General features: G+C 32.2%; 1 protein-coding gene across 11 annotated transcripts in view; it reads left to right on the top strand.

Annotated features, from left to right (window-relative positions):
* Positions 1-26779, top strand: part of LOC145243562 (putative phospholipid-transporting ATPase IIB) — a 392356-nt gene that overhangs the window by 364220 nt on the left and 1357 nt on the right. For all 11 annotated transcript variants that reach the window (XM_080106777.1, XM_080106576.1, XM_080106656.1 and 8 more), the window contains 8 exons: positions 3633-3821; positions 4435-4579; positions 8054-8118; positions 9262-9350; positions 10227-10358; positions 14228-14336; positions 23819-23876; positions 25944-26147. In XM_080106777.1, the coding sequence (XP_079962903.1) occupies positions 3633-3821; positions 4435-4579; positions 8054-8118; positions 9262-9350; positions 10227-10358; positions 14228-14336; positions 23819-23876; positions 25944-26147 (991 nt within the window). The remainder of the gene's footprint in view (positions 1-3632; positions 3822-4434; positions 4580-8053; positions 8119-9261; positions 9351-10226; positions 10359-14227; positions 14337-23818; positions 23877-25943; positions 26148-26779) is intronic.

The following is a 26779-nucleotide window of genomic DNA, read 5'->3' on the forward strand; positions in this document are numbered from 1 at the left end:
ATTACTCCAAAAATAAAGGAATGAGAAGAAATTAGTGAATTTCTTTTGAATTGGTTCATGATTTCAACTTCTTGTTCCATATGATATCATTTTGTACCTATAATTTTAGTTCTTAAAATTTTCAAAATTTTTGAATATATAGGGATATTTGTATGATTCAAAGTTTGGAAATCCTTTTACTAAACTCTTTATGACTAATGTGATCAAATAGCAATAACATTTAAAGAAATAACTGCTACAATAATACTGAACAGTTTATTAAAATCATATTTGGTGTAACATCAATTTTACATGCTGGCATATGTTGAATGGCTTTAAGAAATTGACCTCTAAACTGTCTCTGACCAGGTTTTTATCCCCTTTTGTCTTTATTTTTATCACTTTCTGTCATGTGTTTTTTTTTTGTCCTTCTCCTGTGAACTGAACTTGCCACCTCAATTGTTCTACATAAAATAACTATTTCTGTCAACAAAATCTCCTGTTCTGCATATATCTCCCTATACTGTTCAGGTTTAATCTTCCTCTGAGGTCATCAGATCTAAACCTATTTTTTAAGACTTGCTTATCCATTGTATCATTTTTTTTATGCAGCACATGACCTTAATCTTCACTGGTCAGATTTCACTTCTGACATTGGTTAGTAAAAGTAGAAATTCCTTGAACTTCACTCCTAACACGAGCATCTGTTCCAACGATATCACTTTTGGGAAACCTTAATATCTACATATCTGCATTATTATCTATCTCCATTGTCTTACATGCAAACTAGTTAGCCTCTCACAATCTACCAATATTTTCACTATATTTTTGTATATCAATGCTTACAAAGACCACAAAAAATTGAATTGTACTTTGTCCTCTTTCACAAACTTAGCAGGAAAATTTTCCTCCTCCTGGAAGCTTTTGAACACTACAATCACTGATCATGAGTCCCAAACTTTGACTTTTCATAGCATCATTCTGCTGTGTCGTTAACTTTGCAAGTCGGCCTTCCATTGTTTCATAGGCAAGTACTAAATCATCAGCAAGTAGCATCTTTTTCGGACAACCCATATGAAACCCTAACCCGGACTATACTTCTCAGATATAAATGAAAAGCACAAACTCAATACAGAACCCTGATGTACTCTTACTTTAGCATTAGACATGTCACTAAATGTGCTTTTAATAATAGCACAACTTGAAGCATTTCTCTACATGGCTTAAACCGGCTTCACCCAACATTTTTAAAATCATGTAAATTAATCACCCCCCTTATTGTTTCTATATAAATATTGGATATTATACATAAGTGGAAGATATTAATGACATTCAGTGTTTTGAATATAATCTAATGATGCATTATGTTTTGATTATGGATATAAAACGAATCTCTATATAAATCCTTGGAGTTTTAAACAAGAAATGCAAGTAAAAACCTAAATTAGCAACAGTTGAACAATATAAGGAATTATGTAAAGGTCAAATACTGTCATGTCAAAGTAAAAAAAAAAAATGGTGTAAATATAATGATCTTTTTAGAAAGATCAGACATTTTTACACTGTTTGATCTCATTCGGAATTTAAAATCAAAAAGTAAGCAGTACATTAAAAAACTGTCAAAGAATATGGTATACATTCTTGAACTACAACTTGTGCTGGAAACCACAAAAACATTGACTAGAACAAGTGGAAATATATTGACTCAAACCTATATCAGCACACAAGATGAATCTACAATTATTAGGAGCAGAAGCTATATCTTAATTATCTGCAGTCAGAGATCCATTGCATTTTGTTAGAATACAAAAATGCAAATATTCATCTAACAAATTCGATGATGCTACCAATCTACCAAGATCATAGGACCCCCACCCTCCAGTTATTTCTTTAACTCATATAAAACATTTGTTAGACATAAAATGATCCACAAGGGTTGATGTCCCGGCAAATATATATGTATTTATAGGAAGCCGACATTTACTGGCCTATATGTGAACTGGCTGTCTTTTGTACCAAAATCACATAAGGTCGGCTTAATTCTTTGGTACATAGAGCCCTGATGATTTGTTCACCTAACAGATTGGACGCCGAACTCTATAAGATCAGGGAAATATTCATCAATAATGGTTATCCTATTGACCTTATTGATGACTGTATTTTCAAAAAGGTTGCGGATTTTAAATCCCCTAGAAAGTTTGGACCTTTGAAATGCCCGGTTTATTTAAAATTACCGTGGATTGGGGAAAAGAGTAACAGACTTTCCAAACAGATTCGCAGAAGTATTTATGACTGCATTTTTCTGTGTACTTGCATTTGGTATATACTACGAGACCTGCATTTCCTTCTTTTCGCAAGGATAGTTTGCCTTACATCCAAAATAGCAATATTGTATATCAGTTCAAATGCCAATGCGATGCTGGTTATGTTGGGCGAACATCCTTGCATCTTTTGACTCGTATAAACCAGCATGTTCCATCGAAGATCAGACAAGGGAGTATGGGGTCTGGTAGTCTCCCTCCTTCTGGAGCCTTGGACTCTGCTATTGGCCAGCATTTGGTTGACAACCCCTGCTGTGCCGACAGATATAAAATTGAATGGTTCGAGGTGCTACATACAGCGGACTCCAGAAACCATTTAAAGATTTTGGAGTCTGCCTCTATTGCGGTGCGGAAACCTTCTTGTGCCGGCAGAAAGAAACATCTAACACATTGTTTCTCTTTGGGGAACTGTGAATCTTTTCTCCCGTTTTTTTTCATTCCCCTCGTTGTGCCATTATTTTAATCGATTTTTAAACGTTAATAAACTTTATTTTAGTGTCCCCGTAATTTTTGGCACATTCAATAGTTCCCCATCAGAACTCTTTACTTTCGACATAATATTATTTTTACGCTATCGATTTTCTGCTGAGGAGATGATAGCTGAAAGAGCTCTCGAGAGACTTCCGCCCATTATATTTAAAACTTTATTTAAATTCTGTACCTCTAAACATTTATTCATATATATATATACTTATAAACAAAAAAACCAAAAACATTATACTGCAGATTAAAAAAGTAAATAAATTTAGATAAAAAATTCTATTTACTGAGCATTCTACTGGAATTTGTAAAGGTATATTTTTTTTATCAATTGAGGCAGTGATATTCATGCTTCCTTGTAAGACTTAGTCTGTATCAGAAAAACATACCTTAACACGGAAGAAAAGCTAACAGAACATTTGGAAAACAACAAAAAAACTATCACAGACTGCCTTATGGAGCTGGAAGCTGGTTTCTATAAAAATAACATCTTGAAAATAATGAATATCCAAAAGTATATTAAAAAAGTTTAGTTTTGACATAAATTGAGTCCTACATGAAACTAGGGACTGCTTGTGAATTTAATATTCTCTTTGGAAGAATCTGCCCAAGACGAATACTAGAGTAGGTACAGGCAGAACTCATCAAGAATTACTATGAAATTTAACCAAGTTATCTTATTACTAATAGAAAAACAAGGATTTTCCAGCAATTAAATTTAAATAAAATGTTAATTTCTAAAATAATAGATTACAACAGAAACATAAAGTTGATGGTGATACCATTGAAACATGATAATAACAATTGTAGGTAATGTGAATAGTTTTCATTGATTTCACTTTTTCTTGTCAGATTTGGATGTTGACTGGTGATAAACTGGAAACGGCTACCTGCATTGCCAAAAGTTCCAAGCTCATTTCCCGCAATATGGACATATACACATTTAAGCGAGTTGACACGCGAGACGAGGCTCATCTGGAATTGAATGCGTTACGGCGAAAGAATGATTCTGCGCTTATCATCAGTGGTGATTCCGTCCAGGTGAAATAATGATGGAAAATTCTAGAATTTTTTTTTTATATATAAAATTCTAATTGAGTTTTGATGCATTTTGCATATTTAAGCACATCATTCAAGCAACCTGGGATTCTGTTGTCAAGAACAAAAAAGCGACCGATTTTAAATTAAACAAACTGCGATGCTGCTTTTTATTTGCTACTAATCTTTTTAAAAAAATAAACAAAGGTGGGGAATATTTTTAAAAAATAGGAATCAAACATAAGAAAAAAATTATTCCTTAAGTTAAAAGAAAAAAACTTTTGCTTAGTTTTTTTTAAATTGTGATTTTTTTTTTTCTATTGTTTGTTTACCAAACATTTATGTTTGACTTCTATTTTTTTTAATTCCCCTAAATCTGGAAAAAGAAAAAAAAAAGAATTCCAACTTGTTCAAATGATGTTCCTAAATATCATGTGAATAGAGAATCAGCAGGAGCCATTTCTTGTGCTTTTGTTGTGTCGGCTTAGTTTGTCATACATTAATAGTAAAACCCATCTGTGTAAATCTTTTTAGCGATACACATTAGATAACAGAATTTATATTAATACATTATCAAGTTTGTATACGTTTACAATTCTCATATTTCTTCTTCCAGGTTTGTCTGCGTTACTATGAACATGAATTTGTGGAATTGGCTTGCCAGTGTCCCTGTGTTGTTGTCTGCCGATGTTCACCCACGCAAAAGGCCGACATTGTGAAACTTTTAAAACTGCATAATGGTAAAATAATCTGTTCAGTTGGTGAGTATCAAATGGTTTTGAAAACTCTTCATTGTTGCATGGATGATCAGTCTGGTTTTTAAATTGCTTTCCTTCATGTTGAAAATGCAGGCAATTTGTCAACACCATTGATTCAAGCTTGTATTGATAATCTTGTATGGCTTTCTTAAGATGTCCTGATCACTTATTAAATTAGATAAATCCTAGAGATTGCATTTTGTATCATCACACAATTGATTAATGAAAATTTGAGCAGAGCAGCCAGCGTTGTTGAAACCATGTTTCACTGATAAGATCTCGATTGTTTCTGCAGATCTATTGTAGTATTCTTTGATTAGTTTTTGCAAGGTGTTGGACTAGTGTTTGATTGGTTAATGTCTCAAAGATTTTAGCAAAGGAGGGGTGGAGATTGATAATGCAATAATTGAGCGGGTCAATCCTTTCACTAGAATTCTTGTACACTAGTACCACAGAGGCCATCTTCAAGCTACTTGCGAAGCAAAATTCAGCAAGGCATTAGTTGTAGAGTTTGTAAAGTATCGGGGCAAGCTCAGTGGCGCATTTCTTAAGGTAGTATAGCAAGGATGAGATCAGACCTGCACACTTTTTTATAATATAGTGGATATAAGAGGTGATTTCCAGATCCTCAAGTGTGGCTTCAATCCACATAGTAAAATTTGGGAGAGAGTTGTTTGTTGGGTTCAAGATATAGTTAGAGGCAAATCTATCTTCTGTGATTCTATGCATTTCCTGGTTATTTCAGCATGCTTTTTTTTGGCTTTGGCTATTTCACTCTTACAATGATTGCTAGCATCTTTAAATTTTTGCCTATTTGTACTTATGACGGACAAACTGGAGGAATGCTGTCTTTATGCAATGGCAGCTGCACAATCTGCAGTGAAACCATTCAGGAGGGTGGGGATTGCTATAATACTTCTGTGTGTGAAAATGTGCTTCAATGCCTGTTTTGCACCATTCACTTGTCTCATTGGCACACTTTTCAGCAGGAAGAGGAAAGATATTGGTCCATGGAGCACTTCTGTTCTCTGATGACTTTCCAGTCAGCTTTTCTAGTACCTTGTCATTTCAAGCAACAGCTCCTCACTTTGGGGGTTGGAATTTAAGTGTAATGTCTACTGATACCACTAGGTGGTCTGCGTTTCCAAGTGGACTATACGCATTAGTCGCACAATCCTCGAGTACTAAAACAACCCCTCTTACCAAAAAGAAAAAAACAGACACCAAAAAGTGCTCATGGAAGAAAAGGAAATAAACCACCAACTAACAAAGAAGTTAAAGGCAAAATAAACAGACCACGCTCAACTTCTAAACCAAGAGATTCGATGCAAAACAGATTTGAGGAAATGGACATGGAAGATTGAAGATCAGACACCAACGGCTTATAAAAGTTAAAAATAACCCCAAAAATCATCCAATGGAATTGTTTGGGCCTAAAACCTAACATAAACGATGTATTACTTCTAACAAACCATCAACCAGCCATCATATATCTCCAAGAAACCTTTTTAAAAGCTGAAGATAAAATAAATATAAAAACCTACAAAGAATACAATCACATACACAGAGAGCCTCTGGAGGAGTATCTACTTTATTAGAAATAACTTTCTTTTTTTGTTGGATTCCTAATCACTATGGTTTCTGTAGAAATAAAAAGACTGACAGCGGCCAAAAATTTCCTAAAATTCCAAATAAGTGATATACACGGACTACGAACATTCCATAAACAATTTTATTACAAAGAAATAGTAAGAAAAACAGAACAATTGCCAAAACAACAAACTCTTCCAAATAACGCCTATACTTAAAAAACAAACTCTTCTAGATCCCAGAAAATTGCATAAAGAAGTAGTAGTCTTATCACATATTCGGATAGGACACACATAACTCACTTCCACATACTAAAAAGTGAAGAACGTCATACAGTGAAACACTTTTTACTTGACTGCTATGACCTCACACACATTAACAACAAAATTAATAGGAAAAATCAATATCCTTTCAACTACTAAAAACATTATTCTTGTCTGGATCCCCAGCCATGTGGGGATCAAAGGCAATGACAGGGCAGATATAGCTGCAAAAAGATCTTCTCACCTTCCAACTGACAATTTTAAGATTCCACATACTGATCTTAGACCCCAGATAAAAGCATACATACAGGAAAAATGGCAACTGCGGTGGAGTCAGCAAGAGGGCAACAAATTATACTCAATCAAACCTGAACTTAAGGAACGATGTCCGGACATCAAGAGATCACGCCGAGAAGATGTGATACTGACTCGGCTGCGCATAGGGCACACCAACTTTACTCATTCTTATATACTAAATGGAGAATCGGCGCCAGAATGCATCCCATGCCAGGAGACACTCACAGTAAAACATATCCTAGTTGGGTGTGATGACCTTGCCCCAACTAGAAAATTATATTATACAGAAAGCAATATGGAAGACCTTTTTGAAAAGGTCAACTCAGCAAATATTCTAGCATACCTAAGGAAAGTAAATTTATATAAGAAAATTTAAGGAAATTTAAAGTCACCCAAATATACACATCCATGTATAAATACAACATTTAATTTCTTAGTTCAATTTTATAAAAAAAGGGAGGAAAGGCTGAAAAAGTCATTCCCCCCCTCCCAATAAAAAAAGTTAAAAAAAAAAAAAAAGGACTCCGGCATTAAATGACCACATAGGTTGATATGCCGTAAAACCAATCAATCAATCAATGACCTCACACAAATTCGTCAACACTACTACAAGGCAACAAACTTAAAAGAACTCTTCAAAAAAGAAAACCCTAAAACCATTCCTTAATTTCCTAAAACAAAAAACAATCATAAAATATAAATACCATCAAATAAGAAAATATACTAAAACATTACTTGAATATACCCAGCAAAAATCAACTCCGAAAGTATCTAAAAATTTTAATTTTATATACAGCATTAAATATAGTGCATTATCTGATTATCTGGAGCAGGGATTCTTGAGTCAACAGAAAGCTTTCAGGGAGGCTCACAAAAATAACTTTTATCTAGTTTTATTTATTTATTTATTTTTTTTTGTGTTACTGGGTATTGTATCAAGATTGATTCATTATTAGTTTTTTCTATGTGGTGTTCACAGGTTGGGAATCACCCAGTCTAGAGAAACTATGTGATACTAATGTATAATGTATATTGGTAAAAAAAAAAAATGAATCTGCAAAAGTGAGTGAAAAATGTATCATTCGTTATTTCTGTTGCTACAACAATCTTGTACACACAGCTGAGAAAGAAATGCCACTTGGAAAACTATACTCGCAACAATTACTACACATGATATGCACAACCAGCATTTATTTATGTGGCAAAAAGATTTGTGACCATAGAGCTCTCTCTCTATTGGTTTATGATATTCTATTAGAGATAGCATTTTTATGCCTTTTGACTGGATATGTTCTCAGAATATCCATTCTTATTTCTTTCTTTTTAGGTGATGGTGGCAATGATGTCAGCATGATCCAAGCGGCTGATGCTGGAATAGGAATTGTTGGAAAGGTAAGTTGTAATCAACTCCCTCCCTTCCTATTGTATAAAATCATAAAGAAGATTTTTGCCATTGCTACCCAAAACAAATATTTATTATCTGTCTATATGAAACATGAAAATTGTCAATCTATCCACTGTTCACATTCAATGCTGATTGAAAAACTCACTCATCCCATTTTTATTTTGATAAACAATCCTCATATGCTATCGTTCATGGCATCGATTTTCAATTTTAACACTCCACATTAATCAAGGGAGATAATTTTTTTTAAACTCTATACAAGAAGTACATTTTGTTTTGTTTAAACATTTCATTTGTCATCTTCAGATTTGTAAATTTATGATTCAATTTGAAATCGAAAAAAAAAAAAAAATAACATCACTACAGACCTGCTCCTACACAAGTTATTCATTTAGAATATTTTTTTAAAACCTGACCCTAATTACTAGAATTCTTTCATAACCTAGATATTTGAGAAACTCTGAGTTTGAGTACTACAGTTAGTAAATATATAAACAAAGGACATTTTTCTGTGTATATGTGCAGTGGTTGTAGTGCATATGTCATTTTATCCTGTAGAAAATAGAATTGACAAGCTCAAATCCTGATCAAAGCATTCATTTTGTATGGATATTTTTGTTGAAATAGTGGGACTCCAAGTTCTTTGAGAACTATCAGTCTTGAAAACCTTCAATTCAAAATAGTGTTGGCATCTTAAGGCAGTTTCATGTCCACTTTAACTTCATTCTATTCATTCCTGTAATACTAATAGTTTCAAGTTGTATAATTTGTTGATGCTTTAAAATGAAACCTTAATTCATTTAGTAGTGTGTTTTTTAATTTCTAATGGAAGCAAATGAACACCATAAAAATGTCATTGTTGATATTTACTAAGATTCGCTTTGTAAACTCTAAATGATAGTCAGGTTCTTTCTGCACTTCTAAAAAAAAATCAGTTTCCTTTGAGGAAGAACATTTATTACAGTGCTCTAAATTATGTGTACAGATTATGTATATAAATAATAAAAAAAAACAAAACAAGTTTGATAAGATTTGAAAACCCATTATTTCATATATTGTAACCAGAAATACTTAAAGGAATTTAATAAAATAAATATTTCAAAATCTTTAATTGAATTTCTATTTGGTAGGAAGGTAAACAGGCTGCACTGGCTGCAGATTTCTCAATTACTCAGTTCAGCTATATTGGTCGCCTACTCATGGTACATGGCAGGAATAGGTGAGTAAATTTCATCTTTCTTGAAAATTGCATGTGTGCATATATATATATATATATATATATATATATATATATATATATATAATTATATATGGGTTAGTTATGTTGAAAATTTAATAAAAAAATACCTTGAGTTTGAGTGGTACTCACCAACCTCTCCTTAACTCTAAGTCCAAATGGTAAGCCCAACCTCTCAAAACTCTCTTAACTATTATTTATCCTAACTGAATGAAACTAATCTTTTGCTATAAAATCTAAAATTTTTTTTTTGTTTCTGCTAAGTTTTTCAGGATGTTCCCACATAATCACCTAAAATAAAAACAGAATCTCATTTTTTATTTTGGGACTAGAGAGGTGATTTAACAAAACTGAATTTCAACAGTTGTGAGCATCTTTAGTTTTCTCAAACAAGGAAATAGTTTGGGGTGGTATTCATTTTTTGTCGGAAAGTCTTTTGCCATGAAGTTCTTTTTAGTGGCTTGTTGAACATTTACTTTAAAGAGCAGCTATCGTACCTCAGGTTCTAATAAACTTCAAAGTAATTAATTTTACTCAAAAATGTGCTGCTCTATCAGAAAATGCTTTCTGAATTACAAGTAGAATTCCATTATATACTGATATATATGAATTATTAGGTTGGTACAAAAATAATGTCGTTTTTTGACTTGAAATTGAATGTCAAAAACGACATTATTTTGCACCAACCTAATATTATTTTTAATACAAAATTTAATAGTATATAAAGTTATCTGAGAGCAAATAATTTTTATAAGTTTTGAATTCTATTTCTTTAGAAATGATTTAATTAATGTTTTTCAAAGTAAATAAAAAAAAAAAGTTTCATAACCAAACTAATTTTTCTTTTCTCTTTTGCAGCTATAAACGTTCTGCTGCTTTGGCCCAATTTGTCATTCATCGAGGTCTCATCATCTCCACGATGCAAGCCGTCTTCTGTTCTGTCTTCTACTTTGCTTCCGTCTCTTTGTTCCCAGGATTCCTTATGGTTGGGTAATTATATAATGAACATATATTTTGCGCAACTGCAACCTTTTTAAGTCTTCACATTTAAGTAAAAGGATAGAAATGATTTCTTCATTAATATTTAGATTTTTATAGAAATACTAACATTGCCGAGGATGAACATGAAAAATATTTCTTTTAAAACTTCTATCTTCCCTCTCCCACTATCTCTCCACCTTGCTTTTGTCTCTGTCCAGCCCATTCCTCTCTGGATATACACACACTTTTATAGATTACTCAATGAATGAATCAAAAAGAAACAGGGTTACTTCCCTTTAGCTAGTGGCTAGAAAACTAACTCCAGTTGATGAAATCTGCACCAGTTTAGGATAAAAGAATGAATATTTTTTTCTAAATTTTAGATAATATTCATCCGACCAGGAAAATACCAACTTTTTGTTTGTTTATAGTTAGATTTTTAACTTGGCATACACATAGACAACTACTCTATTATAGATTATCTTTTGTTTTGCTGAAACTGGAGGAGAGGGTTCTGTTATTAAATGTTATTTTAGTCTTAAAGTTTGTGTTTCAGTTAAGATGATTGTAAAAAACAGAAAAAACAAGTGAAGCATGGTCCTCCGTGAATATACAGTGAACAAGGCATAAAAAAATGACTAAGTTCAGCATGTAACCTGAAAACCGTGGAAAGAACTGGAGATTTGTAGCGTGGACAGTGTTCATTCCTAGCAATCATGTTCGAAAAAGTTCACATGAATTATTTTAGCCGTTTGTGAAAGAAGATTGTGTTTTTTAATATTTTTTTTTAATGCAAAAATGAGATGCAATTGATTTCAATATGTATAATGGAATAGAAATGAAATTGTTAAACGGTAAAAATAATGTAATTATTAGTTATAATAATAATAAAACTACTGAAGAGGGCAGAGTTAGAGGCAATGTCGGCTTTATTAATGGTGAGTAAATTCCGTCTCTCCCTCAATAAAGATGGAACGAACATAGATAAATGAACAAAGGAATAATAATAATAATAATAATAAAATCAATAAAATTAATATTAGTTAATAATCATATGAGAATACAAATAGTCTCGGTCCTGAAGGAAAATTGTCTCAGTCCCGAAGGAATATATATATATGCATGCACAAATAACACCCATATATTCGCATACATACCAATACACAGTCATATTCAACGACCATATGTATATAATGTATGCACCCTCCATACATATAATGCATATATAAATAATAATATGCATAAACAGATATGCATGTGTGCACACACACATACACGCATATATATCCATACACATGTATATGCATATAATGACATGTACAGGTCCAGGCATGCATATGTGCACCCATATGCATACATACATGCATGCACACATACCCATATGCACGCATGTACACACATACCATATATACACATAAGCACATACACATAAATATATATATATATATATATATATATACATACACATACATATAGAATATACAAATACACATACACATAAATATACATATAGATACATATACAAATATATAAGCATAAAATAAAATACAAGAGCATGTAAGGCAGCACAAAGATATGCTCATCAACATAATTATGCATTACATGGACAGGAATGTACATACACACATATATATATAAACAATATAAACCCATATATATATACAGATATATGTATACACATACATACATATATAGGCGCATCTGCACATACTTATATCGTCAAACACAAATATCAATTACTATTTAAAGACGTATAAAATGAAGTGAGTGAATAAGTAGGGATATGAAGTTAACGATGTAAACATATATATATATATATAGGAAAATGGTGCAGATAGAAGGTTAGGTATAACGAAAATAATAGTAGTAATAATAATAATGAAGATAAATAAAGTAATAATAAGAATAACAAGAGAATAAGGCATGTTAGCTATAAAACGAAAAGATGTAATGTACATATTGAAATCAATATAGAACAAGAACAGGTTAATACATACGTGTAAGTATATATGTATGAGTAGGTGATTGTGTTACTTAATTATTTTTTGAAGTATTTGTAGAATATAAGTTGGCCAAGGTCTGTGTTAAGACCTGTCTTATGAGTGTTTAGTCGGATGATCCATTGTATTTCTTTTTGTTTTCATATTTTTGTTGATCGGAAATTTGAGTCTATTAGGAGGCATCTAATAATTGTCTATAGTGTGTCCAGGTAAATTGAAGTGGTTTGCTAGTGGGGTGGGGGATTTTTGTCTGATTGTCATTTTATGATTGTTTAGGCGTATTCGAAAACGTGTCAGTTTCGCCAATATATCCTCCATTGTTGCAAATGGAGCAGTATATGTAATATATCACATTAGAACTGTCACATGTTAGACGCGGCAGTTTTATGTGAGTGTTGCATTCAGGTATATTGAATAGTGGTGTGGTATTTAGGTGTATGCATATAAGGCATCGCGGTTTATTGCATCTATAATTGCCATTTTGTTGTGTGTCCTGTGTGCATTTGCAGGTGAGTATGGCTGAGAGATTGGGTGGTTGTTTGATCGCATTAATTAGTGGAAGGTGAAATATAGACTTAATAGTGGAGTTATTTTTTAGGTTGTTGTAAGTTTTTTTTTAGGTGCGTTGTAATTTTATGCATGTGTTGGCCGTGGTTGAAAACCATTGGGATGGAGAAGACAGGATCTGTCAATTTTATTAATTTTTTTTATGGCTTGTTTAATATACTTAATGGGATATTGATTATTGATGAATTTTATGTAAACTTTTTGATATGGTGTATGTAGTCTAGGGGGTTGGAGCAGATGCATTTTATTCATATGCATGAACTGTAAATGATAGATTTTTTAGGTTTAATGGATGTTTGCTATAGAAATTGAGGAATGTCTGATTGTCAGTGGGTTTAATATAGAGGGACGTAGATAGTCTATTGTTATGGGATATGATAGTGACATCCAAGAATGGGATGGAGTTGTATGAGTGCTCCATGGTAAATTTTATATTGTTATGTGAATTATTGATGTATTCGTGGAAATTCTTTAGGTTGGTTAGTCCATGTGGCCATATGAAAAAATATCAATGTATCGGCAATAATATTATTCCTGCTATAATATATATATATATATAGCAGGAATATTAAACATTTGATTCTTTTGCAAACATACTGAAATTTTATCATGTAACTTCTCAAATTATAGTTTTTGATAATTTAAAATGGATAAATATGGCTTGTCCACTGAAAATTGGTATGTTTTTCTTTATTCAGAACATTTTTTTCATCAATCAGAAAAGATTTTCAAGAGCAGAAAAGAAACACAAATTTTGTAGTAACCAAAATTTCACAATTAAAAAAAAAAATCCCCGTGAAGTAAATTTCAGTAAACTCCATGAATTTCAAAGAAACTTAGTATAATTTTTTTTTTATTATTATCATCAAAAGGAAGATCTATTGAATCAAAATTTGTGATAAAGGAGTCTAGTGAAACTCCATTTTCTGTTGTATATACAGGCATTGGACACGCAAGAAGTGCAATGAAATTACTAGTAGATTGAAAGAGGAAAACCGGTTTGTGTGCAAGAAGTCTAAGACAACAAAGATGAATGCAAACTCGGATATGGAGAACATATATGTAGATGTTATTGAGGTTGTTCAGATGTTTTGGATGGTGGAGTAGGTGCTACTTTAATCTTAAATCTATTTAAATGACCTTTTAGAAAGTTGTTGCATCAATATTTCTTGAATCTATCCCCCCAAATTTTTCTATAGGGTTGATGTGCCATGAAAACAAAAATCACTTTTAATCTCACATTATTCTTTTTATGTTAACTTATTTCTGAAATCGGATGAAGCTCATAACAAAACTATATATTTTCCACAGATATGCCACAATATTCACCATGTTTCCTGTCTTTTCACTGGTGCTTGATAAAGATGTCTCTTCTGGTATAGCCATGACTTATCCTGAGCTATATAAGGAACTCACAAAGGTAAGAATTACCAAGTATGATATTTGTGTGTGGGAGGATATGTATTTGAACATTTGGAAAGGTGTATTTTAACAAATTTATCTGTATAATTGAATAACTTTTGAAAAATTAAATTGAAAAAATATTGTAAGTGGTTGAGCAATATATTTGTATAAAGCAGTTTTCAAACTTAATATTGTGAAATCATTGCTTTAGCAATCCGTAGATGCTTGCCATTCATTTACTAATGGTTTGCAATTGAGTTGCAATTTGGTCCCACTGTTATTTACGAGTAACCCTTAATTTATTGATGTTTCTTGAATTAAATTGAATGTTTTATTTTTAATTAAATTTAGATTTATTGGTTGACTAGACCAATCAATGCATTACTCTCTATTGTTGGATTTTGAAGAAAATCACGACAGAAACATGTATGCATATATGTAGTCAATGATTTTATTAATAAAAAAAATTATACAAAATATATAATGGATTTGTTTCTATCAAGCTAGAGAGCTCAATTATATAAAAAAAATAGGATCAAGTAAAGAATGGATACCCTGTAGGAGAAGATGAGGATTGGCGCACATTTCAAGTGACACCGGTGGTTCAACCTTGACATTAGTGTTGGTTGCTTGTAAACACATTAAATAGCAGACATGGTTCAATGTTTGCAAACAATGTTTTTTAAAAATATATTTACAGAATTTTTTAATAAAACTAATAATAATTATAATTATAATAAAGACAAATAAATAAAAAGAATGAGCTATATTAATTAAAAACCGATGTTATAACTGAGAATTTTGGACGATGATCTCTCTATAAAAAAATATTTTTAAAAACTTTTAAATAAAATTATTTAAACTTTTTAATGGCAGAAACAAATATAAAATAATTGACTTGTATCGATTTTTGCAAATGTCTCGCGTTATTTATTGCAACCAAGATTGATTTTTTATGTAGTATTTTTTTTATTTTTGTATGTGTGTGCTTTTAATACAATTCAATATTTATTTTAAGCCCAATGTATATATGTTGGTGATCAGTGAAGGAGATATCCTTCTAGACCGAGGCAATTGTTATGCATAATAAAATCAAATATAATCATGCCTGTGGAATTCTCTTCCGTTTGCCTGTTTCCCACCTGACTACAACTTGGATGTCTTCAAGTCCAACATGAACAAATTCCTGATTACCCCCCCCCCCTTAGTAAGACTCTTTATCAAATCCCCAATACCAACTATTACTATGATATTATCCCATTGATTATTGTACACACAATAACCCTTATCCCTGAGTGGATTCCGGGCCTTGATAAGTGGTGATCCCCCATGTAAAAAAAAAAAAACAAGTATAAACAAGAGATTTAAAAATATATTATTTTATTCATATCTTTTTTATAACTTTTATTTTTATAAAGATGAAATGTAGTATTCACAGGACACAAATTTTTTAAAACTAATTTTTATTAAAAAAAAAAAAAAAATTGCTATTTGCTTACTTCTCCACAAAGGCAAATTAAATAAACGTAAGCTTTTAATGTAACGAAACGCAACATTTAAACAGAAATTCTTAGTTATAATGTCTGTTTTGTAATTAATATAGCTCATTCTTTTTATTTGTTTATTTATTTATTTTTATTTGTTTTATTAAAAAGTTTTGTAAATATATTTAAAAAAAACACATTCAGAAAGACACTCCTATATTTAAATATATTTTGTTTAAATATGTTTTTGTTACATTTAAAAGTTTTGTGTAAATAGAAAAAAGTTTTTTTTTTTTTTTTTTAATCCTTAAAAGTTTTGTAAATATTTAATATTAAAAACTGTTTTGTAAATATATATTTTTTTCTTAAAAAGTTTTGTAAATATATTTTTAAAAATCTTGCTCGCGAACATTCAACCACATCTGCTATTTGACGTGTTTACAAGTGCCGTGTGGTTGCGTCAAAGTCGAATCACTGGTGTCACTTACAATGTGTGCCACTTACAATGTGTGCCAATCATTGTCTTCTGCTACAGGGTATCTATTCTTTACTTGGTCAAAAAAATAGCATAATAAATATTAAGTGTTTCAAGTAACACTATTAACATATATCTATATATGTAACGTCAGATTACTTTTTAAGGACATTATCAAACTATTCTGACATTTTCTTATGTTATTTTATGTATATCTGATTCAATTCATTATTTATACTCTGACAGGGTTTGCACAGGTTTGAAAAGTTCTTGAATTTTGGCTTGTACCTTGAAAAGGCCTTATTTTTATTATTACCTTTAAAAATCCTTGAAGATATAGAAAATCTATTCCAAATGTCTTAAAAAGGCCTTAAAAATCATTCGTTATATCTAGTAAAAATTTGTCAAAATATTAAAAATAAAATTTAAATAAATACTATTAAATTATTTTCTAAGTATTAATATATTTTTTAAATATTGGAAATAACATCGAAATACATTGGTCTGAAATTGCATCATTTTGTGGATATAAGAGTTACGTCCCTCCATCACAAAACTACCTGATGTTTTCCATATAATATTGGATAGTTTCGTGATAATGGTGAAAATAACATTTTATCGCATTTGGTCTGACCGAATATAAGTGGGCCAGGGAATGTAAATAAAATTGTTGACAGGCATGTTGTTTTGGATGTAAAAAGACATTTGTTTTGAACAAAATGAGTGAAAATGCCTTTAAATCGTACATGGTTTGCACTAAATGAATGAAAGCTGTAAATTGTTGATCAGTTTTATGGTGCATTAGAGAACCATGTTAATATCTGTAACCTTTAAAACTATTTCATGAAATTCAAAAAGACTTTTCCTGTTGTCAATTATTAAGACTTTGGTTTATTATATCATTGTTTATACATTGAATTTGGGGTTTGTTTTACAATCTACAGTGATTCAAACAAGTGACAAAAAATCACACAACAAATAAATGTTACCATCACCAATAAGTTACTTTTCAACCTATCAGCATGAAATTTTGGTGTTTTTTTTTTTTTTTTTTTTAATGCCTTTTCATCTCAAATATTAACTCTCTTTACACCTTTTAAATTTCCAACCTAGATGTCTTGTCCATTATCACAAATTCTTTTTTTTTTGGGGGGGGGCATTGGAGAATCCCGTCAGTAAAAGGAAAGTTTTTTTTTTTTTTTTTAGAGAGAGGGAGAGGCATTTTTATTTCTCCCCTTTTGGAATAGGGAATGAAGTCTTCCTCTTTTTGCTCTCATTTATAATATATTTATTTATTTTTTTACCGAGTTGCACGAAGTGGGGATGGGTAGTAGCAGTCGAAAAACGAGGCTGGCCAGGACAAAAAAAAATTGGACAAAACAGCAGCCATCTGGAAATTTAAAAGCTGTAGAGTTAATATTTGAAATAAAATAAAAAGCATTTAAAAGTATTTAACACCAAAAAATGATGCAGGTAGGTTGCAAAGTAACTTTTATTGACTATGGAAACATTTGTTGCATATTTGATTCTTGATCATTTTTTTTAATCACTTGGGGTTTGTTTTACAATCTACAATTTTGTTTTGAAAACTTGAATTTTGTGTGGAGAAGACCTTAAAAAACTTTGAAAAGTAATATTAAAAATCTGTGTGAACCCTATCTGAAGTTGCTGAAAATTTGTAGACCCCTAGAAATGATTTTCTACATTCAAAACAATGTTATTTATCTTTTTTAGTTATTTGTAGGCAATAAAATATTCCTACTCAAGTCTGGTATGCTTTAGTGTTTTCAGAACATTTTATTTACAGTATTACATATAACAATGTATTTTTATTTACAATATTACAAATTTTCTGGCAAATTATGTTTGAATGCGCTAAAAAAAAAAAAAAAAAAAAAAAAAAAATTAATGAGGAACCATTTTGACTTAAAATCTACTTATTACAACACATGTAATCTGAAGAAAAATATGTTTTAAATGTGTAGATAGGCTGCAAGAAGTTTGGTTTTATCAAAATGGAGTTGTATGGAATGTCAGCATGTTTTTTTTTGTCACTGGAGATGTAAAAATACATTCTTTCTACCCTTATTACTAATATATAATACTAAATTGATTTTAATTCCAAATTGCTTCATATATATATATCAGAATAAAGTTATCTAATAAATCAACTGGTATGGAAACCTGTGATTATAGGTCTTACAAAATATTATTGGCAATAATATTCTATAAGGACTATCTCATCTAAATAAAAATTGCTCAATATACAAGATAGAGCAAATGAATCAAGTTTTAGTCATTCAATAAATTTTAAAATTTGATGTGAAATGGTCAATTTCAAATCAAAAGGTTTTTTTATTATTCTATGTAAGACAAATACATTTGAAATATTATAACTCCTTATCCTATAGGATTTCGATGTCTACCATCTCTTCAGAGGATAAAATATTAGCAGATAATTATAATGGTTTACATCTTATTTACTAAAGTCAGTGAGACATAGAAAATCACAATTAAGTTTTTTAAGTATTTAAATATCATAGACTAAGGGAAGTTAATGAAAAGGATAGAGAAATTCACATCCAAATTGCATGGTAAAATCCAAAGTGAATGTCTTTGGTAGCAGTGAGGTAATGGGACCCAATCTGTATTTTGAGTAATCCACATCACAAGGTAATAGTCCGAAGTATGCATTTTTCTGGATTGTTCTTTAAGTCCGGTAAATAAATTATTATATAGGTCCAGTTGATCTGTTTATTAATAAACATATAATTTTATATATTTAATGTTTTTATATAATTACTAGCATGGGTGCCCAGCGTTGCCCGAGTGTTTGGAGGTGTATGCTGAGCAAAAAAAAAAGATCAATTTTTTTAACTTTGACCCCTATTATGACCCCCTTAACATTTATTGTTTTGGGCTCAAATCAAGTTTAGCTAGATCTATGTCCAAGGAACCTATATCTAAAATTTCAAGTGTTTAGACACAAAATTGTTGGAGGAGTTTGGTAGAGTTCTCAAAGGTCAACTTGTTGAACTTTGACTCCTTAACAGCCAAATTTCTAGCCAAAAACCGATCAGATTTTTCCAAATCTCAGTACCCTGTATATCAAATTTCGAGTCTGTAGACTAAAAATTGACAGTTATTGCATAGGGAAATGTACACACACAAACACGTTCACTTTTATAGATATATAGATAAAATATGAGCAAATTCCACTCCAAAATAACTTCAAATTGTGAATAAAATCGCTTTCTATAGACAGAACTGCACGCCTGTGGAACACTGTTCTGTCTGCCTGCTTCCCACCTGACTACAACTTGGATGTCTTCAAGTCCAATGTTAACAAATTCCTAATAAACCACCATCTTAAGTAAACACTTCATTAAATCTCCACACTAACAATAACAATAACCCTTATCCCTGAGTGGCTTCCGGGCCTTGATAAGTGGTGACCACCGTATAAAAAAAAAAAAAAAAAAAAGACAGGCCAAGCAAATGAAATGAAGAGAAACTGAACTGATATGAAAAATGAAGAGATGGTAGACATCGAAATCCTAAAGAATAAGGAGTTATAATATTTCAAATGTATTCTTTGTCTCATACAATAATCAAAATCTTTTGATTTGAAATTTTACCATTTCATGTCATAAATTTTTTAAATTTATTGAATGACTAAAATTTTATATATATATATATATATATATATATAAAGCTGAATGTCTGTGTGTGTGTCTGGTCACGAGTAGGCTCCTATATGGTTGACTATTTTAAAAAACTGATTGCATATAATGACAGAAAATGTATCAAGACACAGGAATGGGTATGTTTGATGAGGCAAAACAGTGGTTCATTAAAATTGTGGGGTCTGCGTTCGCGCCTAGTCCACAAAGTATGGAAATAATAAAAAAAAAAACGTTTGCAAGTGTTTTTGATATAGCTGTACATAAGAATACTTTAATAAGTATGTTTTAACTTAAATAGGGATGGTATAATAAAATTGTGGGCTCTGCGTTCACGCCTATCCTCCATAGAATGAAAATAGGCACAAACTTTAATAAAGACTTTTTATATCTATCTGCGTAAGTATACTTTGATAATTATGTTTCAGTTTTAAAGAAATATGGTATAATAAAATTATGGGGTGTTTGTTCGCACCTGACCTCCATAGAATGGAAATATGTCACAAAGTTTAACAAGGTTTTTTAATATAGATCCACAGAATTTGTGATAAGTGTTTCAGTGTGAATAGGTATGGTATAATAGATTATGGGGTTTATCTATTTTATTTTTACTTTCATCATATTTTGCTTTGGTTTTGATACCCCCAAATTCAACTCAAATTTACAACCCTTCCTTTTCATAACCTATCATAGTTTCATAAATCAGAGTCCATTTTCTGTAGGCTGTTTCTAAACCCAGTCAACGACGGGTACTTTTGCTAGTATATATATAAGTGAACGTGTCTGTCTGTGTGTGTACATTTCCCTACGCAATAACTGTCAATTTTTAGTCTACAGACTCGAAATTTGATATACAGGGTACTGAGATTTGGAAAAATCCGACCGGTTTTCGGCTAGAAATTTGGCTATTAAGGAGTCAAAGTTCAACAAGTTGACCTTTGAGAACTCTACCAAACTCCTCTGACAATTTTGTGTCTAAACACTTGAAATTTTAGATATAGGTTCCTTGGACATGGAGCTAACTTAATAACTTGATTTGAGCCCAAAACAATAAATGTTAAGGGGGTCATAATAGGGGTCAAAGTTAAAAAAAAAAAACGAACCGTTTTTTTTTGCTCAGCATGCACCTCACACTATGGCATTTATATTTACTCTCTATCGCCCCCATAACAGCGGAGTTACTATCTTTAAAAGCATATCTGAGAAAATTGACCAAGTTCTATCAGCATATCCTTCAGCTAACATTCACATATGTGGAGACTTCAATGTTCACAATGTGGAATGGTTGACCCACTCAAACAAGACCGATGATGAGGGGAGATTCTGTCGTGATTTCTCCATTGCTTATGACCTCACTCAGATTGTTCAGGAACCCACCCGTGTGTCCGACAATGACGGCCAGTATGCAAGTCTCCTAGACCTTTTTCTCACAACTTGCCCTGAACTATGTTCATTCCGTACTGTCTCCTCTTGGATCTTCCAGCCACTCAGTTGTATCAATTAAGATAAAAATGAAATGTAATAAGTCCTCAGATGTACCTCTCCATCGTACAGTATATCGATACACTATAGCTGACTGGGATAGTTTCCGTACATTTATATCGGATCTTCCACTGCGTTCCATGTTTAAAAAGGATGGGTCGTCTATAGTATCAGACTTGACAGAATGGTTAATTGTAGGTATAGACAATTTCATACCCTCGAAAAAGTTCCAGCAAAAACCTAACAGCCAGCCATGGTTTTCTCCAGAATGTGCTGCTGCTATTACGCACAGAAATCACTTTTTTCACTGCTTCCAACGTAATAGATGTATGGAAACTAAAGCCGCTTTCAGGACTGCCAGCAACCATTGTAAGAAAGTAATAAAGAATGCAAGAGAGTTGTATGCTCAGTCTGTCAAGTCCAAAGTAGTTGAACAGCGGCTTGGTTCCCACCAGTTTTGGCAAATTGCAAACAGAATCCTGAACAGAAGCGTCTGCTCTATCCCAACTATCATCAATGGACCTGAGTTAATCTCGTCAGTATCAGACAAAGCCAAACTCTTTGCCAAGTACTTTGCAGCCAATTCTACCCTTTGCGACCAAGGCTGCCAACCCCCAATATTTCCTCCTGTATCAGAAAACACTATGTGATATACAAATATCTGTATGTGATGTTGCCAAGCTAATCAAAAACCTTGATTCGAGTAAAGCAACCGGCCCTGACGGTATTCCAATTATAGTACTCAAAAATATTCAACCAGAACTAGCACCCATACTTACAAAACTGTTTAAATGTTGTCTTAAGGAAAATTGCTTCCCATCACCCTGGAAAATCTCATCAGTATGCCCTGTATTTAAGAATTCAGGTGATCGTTCATCCCCCTCTCAGTACAGGCCAATAAGTCTCCTGTGCGTCATGAGTAAGTTGCTGGAATCTGTGTTAAATAGAGAAGTAATCAACCATCTCAGCAAAAATAACCTTAGTGAAACACAATATGGTTTCCGTTCTGCTAGATCTACAGCAGATGTGCTTACAGTTATATCGCATAGGATTAGCGAATCTCTCGACAGAGGCAACCTTTCTAGGGCAATTGCTCTTGACATATCAAAGGCCTTTGATAAGGTATGGCATAAAGGTTTACTTCACAAGATCTCCAGCTATGGTATAGCTGGAAATGTCTTCTCAATTATTAAATCATTTCTCTCTGATAGGTTCATAAGAGTAGTAGTTGATGGGCAAAAATCAGAAGCTCACAGTATAAATGCTTGAGTCTCTCAGGGGTCCATCCTGGGCCCAACTCTTTTCCTGATCTACATTAATGATCTTCCAAATCACATCCTTACATCATTCGCAGACATTTTTGCTGATGACACTACCATCTATGGTAGCACATCTAAGACAGTAAACGACCAAGTTCTCTCTGATCTTGATCACGTTGTACAATGCATCTAAAACCAAGCTTCTATCTTTACATCATCAGCGTTCTGATCCCCATCTGGCATCAATTAAAATGAATGGCTCTCGTCTTGGGGAGGCCTCAAGTTTTGACAGGCTTCTGGGCTTGACCTTTACTCCTGATCTTAAATGGAATACGTACATCAAATCTGTTGCCAAGGCCACTGGAAAAATGGTCAGATCCTTCTCTCGATCCAGTAGATATCTCACTGCTGATGCAATTCTCTATCTATATAAGAGCCAGATACGTCCAAGGATGGAATACTGTTGCCACATCTGGGCAGGAGCTGCTAGAAAAGACTTGTCCTGCCTTGATAGGGTTCAAAATAGACTTTGTGGCCTGGTGGGAGATGTCCTTTTCTCTTCGCTGCAACCTCTATCTCACAGAAGAGATGTTGCGAGTTTGTCTCTGCTTTATCATTATTTTCATGGAAAGTGTTCGACTGAGCTTCAATCTATGGTCCCCCCCTCGCCAAATTTTCACAAGAAACACTAGACTAGCTGAAAATATTATCAATAATTTTCCCCACTCTTTATCTGTGCCTAAACCTAAACATAGATTCCATGATCAAAGCTTCTTTCTTAGAACTGCATGCCTGTGGAATCGTCTTCCGTTTTCCTGCTGTCTATAATATGGTTGTCTTCAAGTCCAACGTGAACAAGTTTCTGATGAGCCGTTCCACTTAAGTTAACAAATTTACCAAACTTCCATTACTATTGATTACTATATTGTCCTTTTGACTACTCTACACTCTTTAACCCTTATCCTTGAGTGGTCGATCGGCCTTGATAAGTGGTTATGCCTATGTAACCCCCCCCAAAAAAAAAAAAAAACACCTCCAAACACCCATAATCCTGTGAAGGAACTGTTTATCCCTAAGAACTCATCATTAACTCACTTTTTTTTCTTCTTCTTCAGGGACGGTCACTTTCATTCAAAACTTTTTTCCTTTGGGTACTAATTAGTATTTATCAAGGTAAGTATTATCTCACACTTTTGGCAGTAACTTATCTTTTTTTATTTAGAACTAGCAGTTCCGCCCGGCTTTGCTCGGGCCCTATGTACTGTTCATAAGGTTATATGCATATGTATATATTAAAAAGTGAATATGTAAAGTAATGCCTTTCTGTATAATAGTCTTCCTTAACTACCATAGAGAAAAGACACAGGCATTTTCACTTTTGTAGATAGATTGGATGCAATATATAGTGATGATTTAAAAAGTATTAAAAAAAAAAAAGACTCGTGCGCCATACCCAAGAAATGAAACCAAAACGTTTGGCTTACGATTTATTTTGCCTCTGCTGTTAATGACTGGACTATGAAAACATGTTTACTGCAAGGCTAAAAATTAAAACATGAACCAATAGCTACTATGTTATGTATTTGTAATGCTGGCGTTCGACCTTCACCTGGCAAATTTCATTTTTTTTTTTTTTTAATTTTCACAATTTGCATCGATTTTTCTGGGCTAAAACCTAAATATAAAGTTTTGCATGGATTCAAATACCTTATATATGAAGTTTCATGTCTGTAGACTTAAACCTCTCGGAGTTTGGTAGGCAAAATTTGTTCAACAAAAAATATACGTATACATAAATATATATGGAAACAATTTTGTGTTTACTATAACCTTTTTATGCAAATATTATGCAAGTATAAATCATATAGAATATCTGCATGAATATAATTACACGTATACATCAAATCTGTGGCCAAGGGCGCTGGGAAAATGGTGGGATCCTTCTACCGCTCCAGAAGATATCTCACTAATGATGCAATTCTCTATCTATATAAAAGCCAAGTATGTCCAAGGATGAAGTACTGCTGCCACATCTGGGCAGGAGCTGCTAAAAACAGCCTATCCTGCCTTGACAGAGTACAAAATAGACTTCGTGGCTTGGTGGGTGATGCGCAACCTCTCTCCCACAGAAGAGACGTTGCAAGCCTGTCTTTGTTTTATCGTTATTTCCAGGGCAAGTGCTCGTCTGAGCTCCATTCTCTGGTCTCCCCTCGCCAATCTTTACCGAAAAACACCCGACTAGCTGAAACTACTGTCAATAATTTTCCCCACTCTTTATCCGTGCCTAAATCAAAACGTAGATTCCATGAACAAAGCTTCTTTCTTAGAACATCACGGTTGTGGAACTCTCTGCCGCTTGCCTGTTTCCCCCCTCGAATTCAACTTGAATGTGTTCAAGTTCAACACAAATTCCTGATGAACCGCCCCCTTAAATAATGACACCTTATCAAATCCTCAATACTAACTATTACTACGATACTATCCCCATTGATTACTGTACACACAATAGCCCTTATCCCCTAGTGTCTCCTGGGCCTTGATAAGTTGTGACCCCCCCGCCCCCCCATGTAAAAAAAAAAAAAAAAAAAAAAAAAAATGATCATCCCGTAAGAAAACCAAAAAAACTAATAGGGATTTAATTAAAATGAATGTTTAAAATAATATGCAAATTAGCTAGATCTTTTGCTAGTGAATGCAATCCCACAACAAGGAAATTGTATTTTCTTTTTAAATAACTAGAAAAGAGGGTTTTTAATATGAATATCAATACACACAAAAGAAAAACGAATTTATAGGAGTATAGATGTTATCATTTTGGGCTATTTATCTAAAATGTTTGATGCAATAAAATTGCACATTGTCAAATAGTCCTGTTCAGATTTACTTAATCTCATGTGGATTTAGGTAAATTTTTCAAATTTATTTTTTATAATCGAATGTGTGAACAAATATTAGAATTCTGAAAAAAAAAAAAAAAAAAAAAAATCCTTGTTTATTATACAATTAAAAAATTTCGAAAGTGTCAAAAAAAAAAAAAAAAAAAAAAAGTTCACATTAAATTTGTAATATCAACTTCAATACTCTTTACAATAAATTTAGTTAAAATAATTTTGTACATAAATGCCATAATGCATTCAGGTTTCTAGTGTTTTTATAGTAAGAGATTCACAAAATAAAATGTTTACTTGATCCTTAATGATTTTAATGCTACATGATTGGAATTAATTTTGTTTTCTTCAGGTGGAATAATCATGTATGGTGCCCTGCTTTTATTTGAAGAGGAATTTATTCATGTAGTGGCCATAACATTCACGTCCCTCATTCTTACCGAACTTCTAATGGTTGCTCTCACAATCCACATGTGGCATTGGCTTATGATTCTTGCAGAATTTCTCAGTCTTGCGATTTATGTAATTGCTTTGGTTGTTCTCAAGGATTTCTTTGGTAAGTTACATTGTTTAAGCAAATATATGCTCCCTTCACTCGTATACTTTTATATAATTCTTCTAGCCTATAATTTTGAAAGAACTACATAGAATGTGTAATTAAAGCAAAATAAATTGTAGATAATTTTGATAATGTTTACTCATTTATTTTATTATCGCTTATGTTTGAAGCATGATATAAATCTATGGTGTCATGTCAAATCTATAATTATTTTATTAATGTAATTATTTAATTATAAGAATATCCAAAAAGGTCAGTTGATAGAACCTCAGATTGGAGAGCTCAAGGTTATGGTTTCAATCTCTGGTCATAGCATCTGCTTTATTTGTTGAGAATTTATTACTTATTAACACAATATTATTCATTTTTAAAACTAGTTAAGATATGTTATATTGTGAAATGAGGCAAATTACGAAATGTATTTATGTTTAAAAACATTGTGATTGACTGACAAAATTCCTATTTATAGAAGATACACGTTTAAAATTTTTTAACTAGATTTGATTTAACGAATTGGAACTTCATTTAGCTTAACAAGGAAAAGGTGTGTTGCATCCCTTCTTTTCTAAAGACATTAAATGGTGTACACCATAATTGTTTTAATTTTTTTGCAGCAATTGCATTTCTAG

Source organism: Euprymna scolopes, chromosome 1 (assembly GCF_053919585.1).
Source record: "Euprymna scolopes isolate OS-2025 chromosome 1, ASM5391958v1, whole genome shotgun sequence".
Taxonomy (NCBI): Eukaryota; Metazoa; Mollusca; class Cephalopoda; order Sepiida; family Sepiolidae; genus Euprymna; species Euprymna scolopes.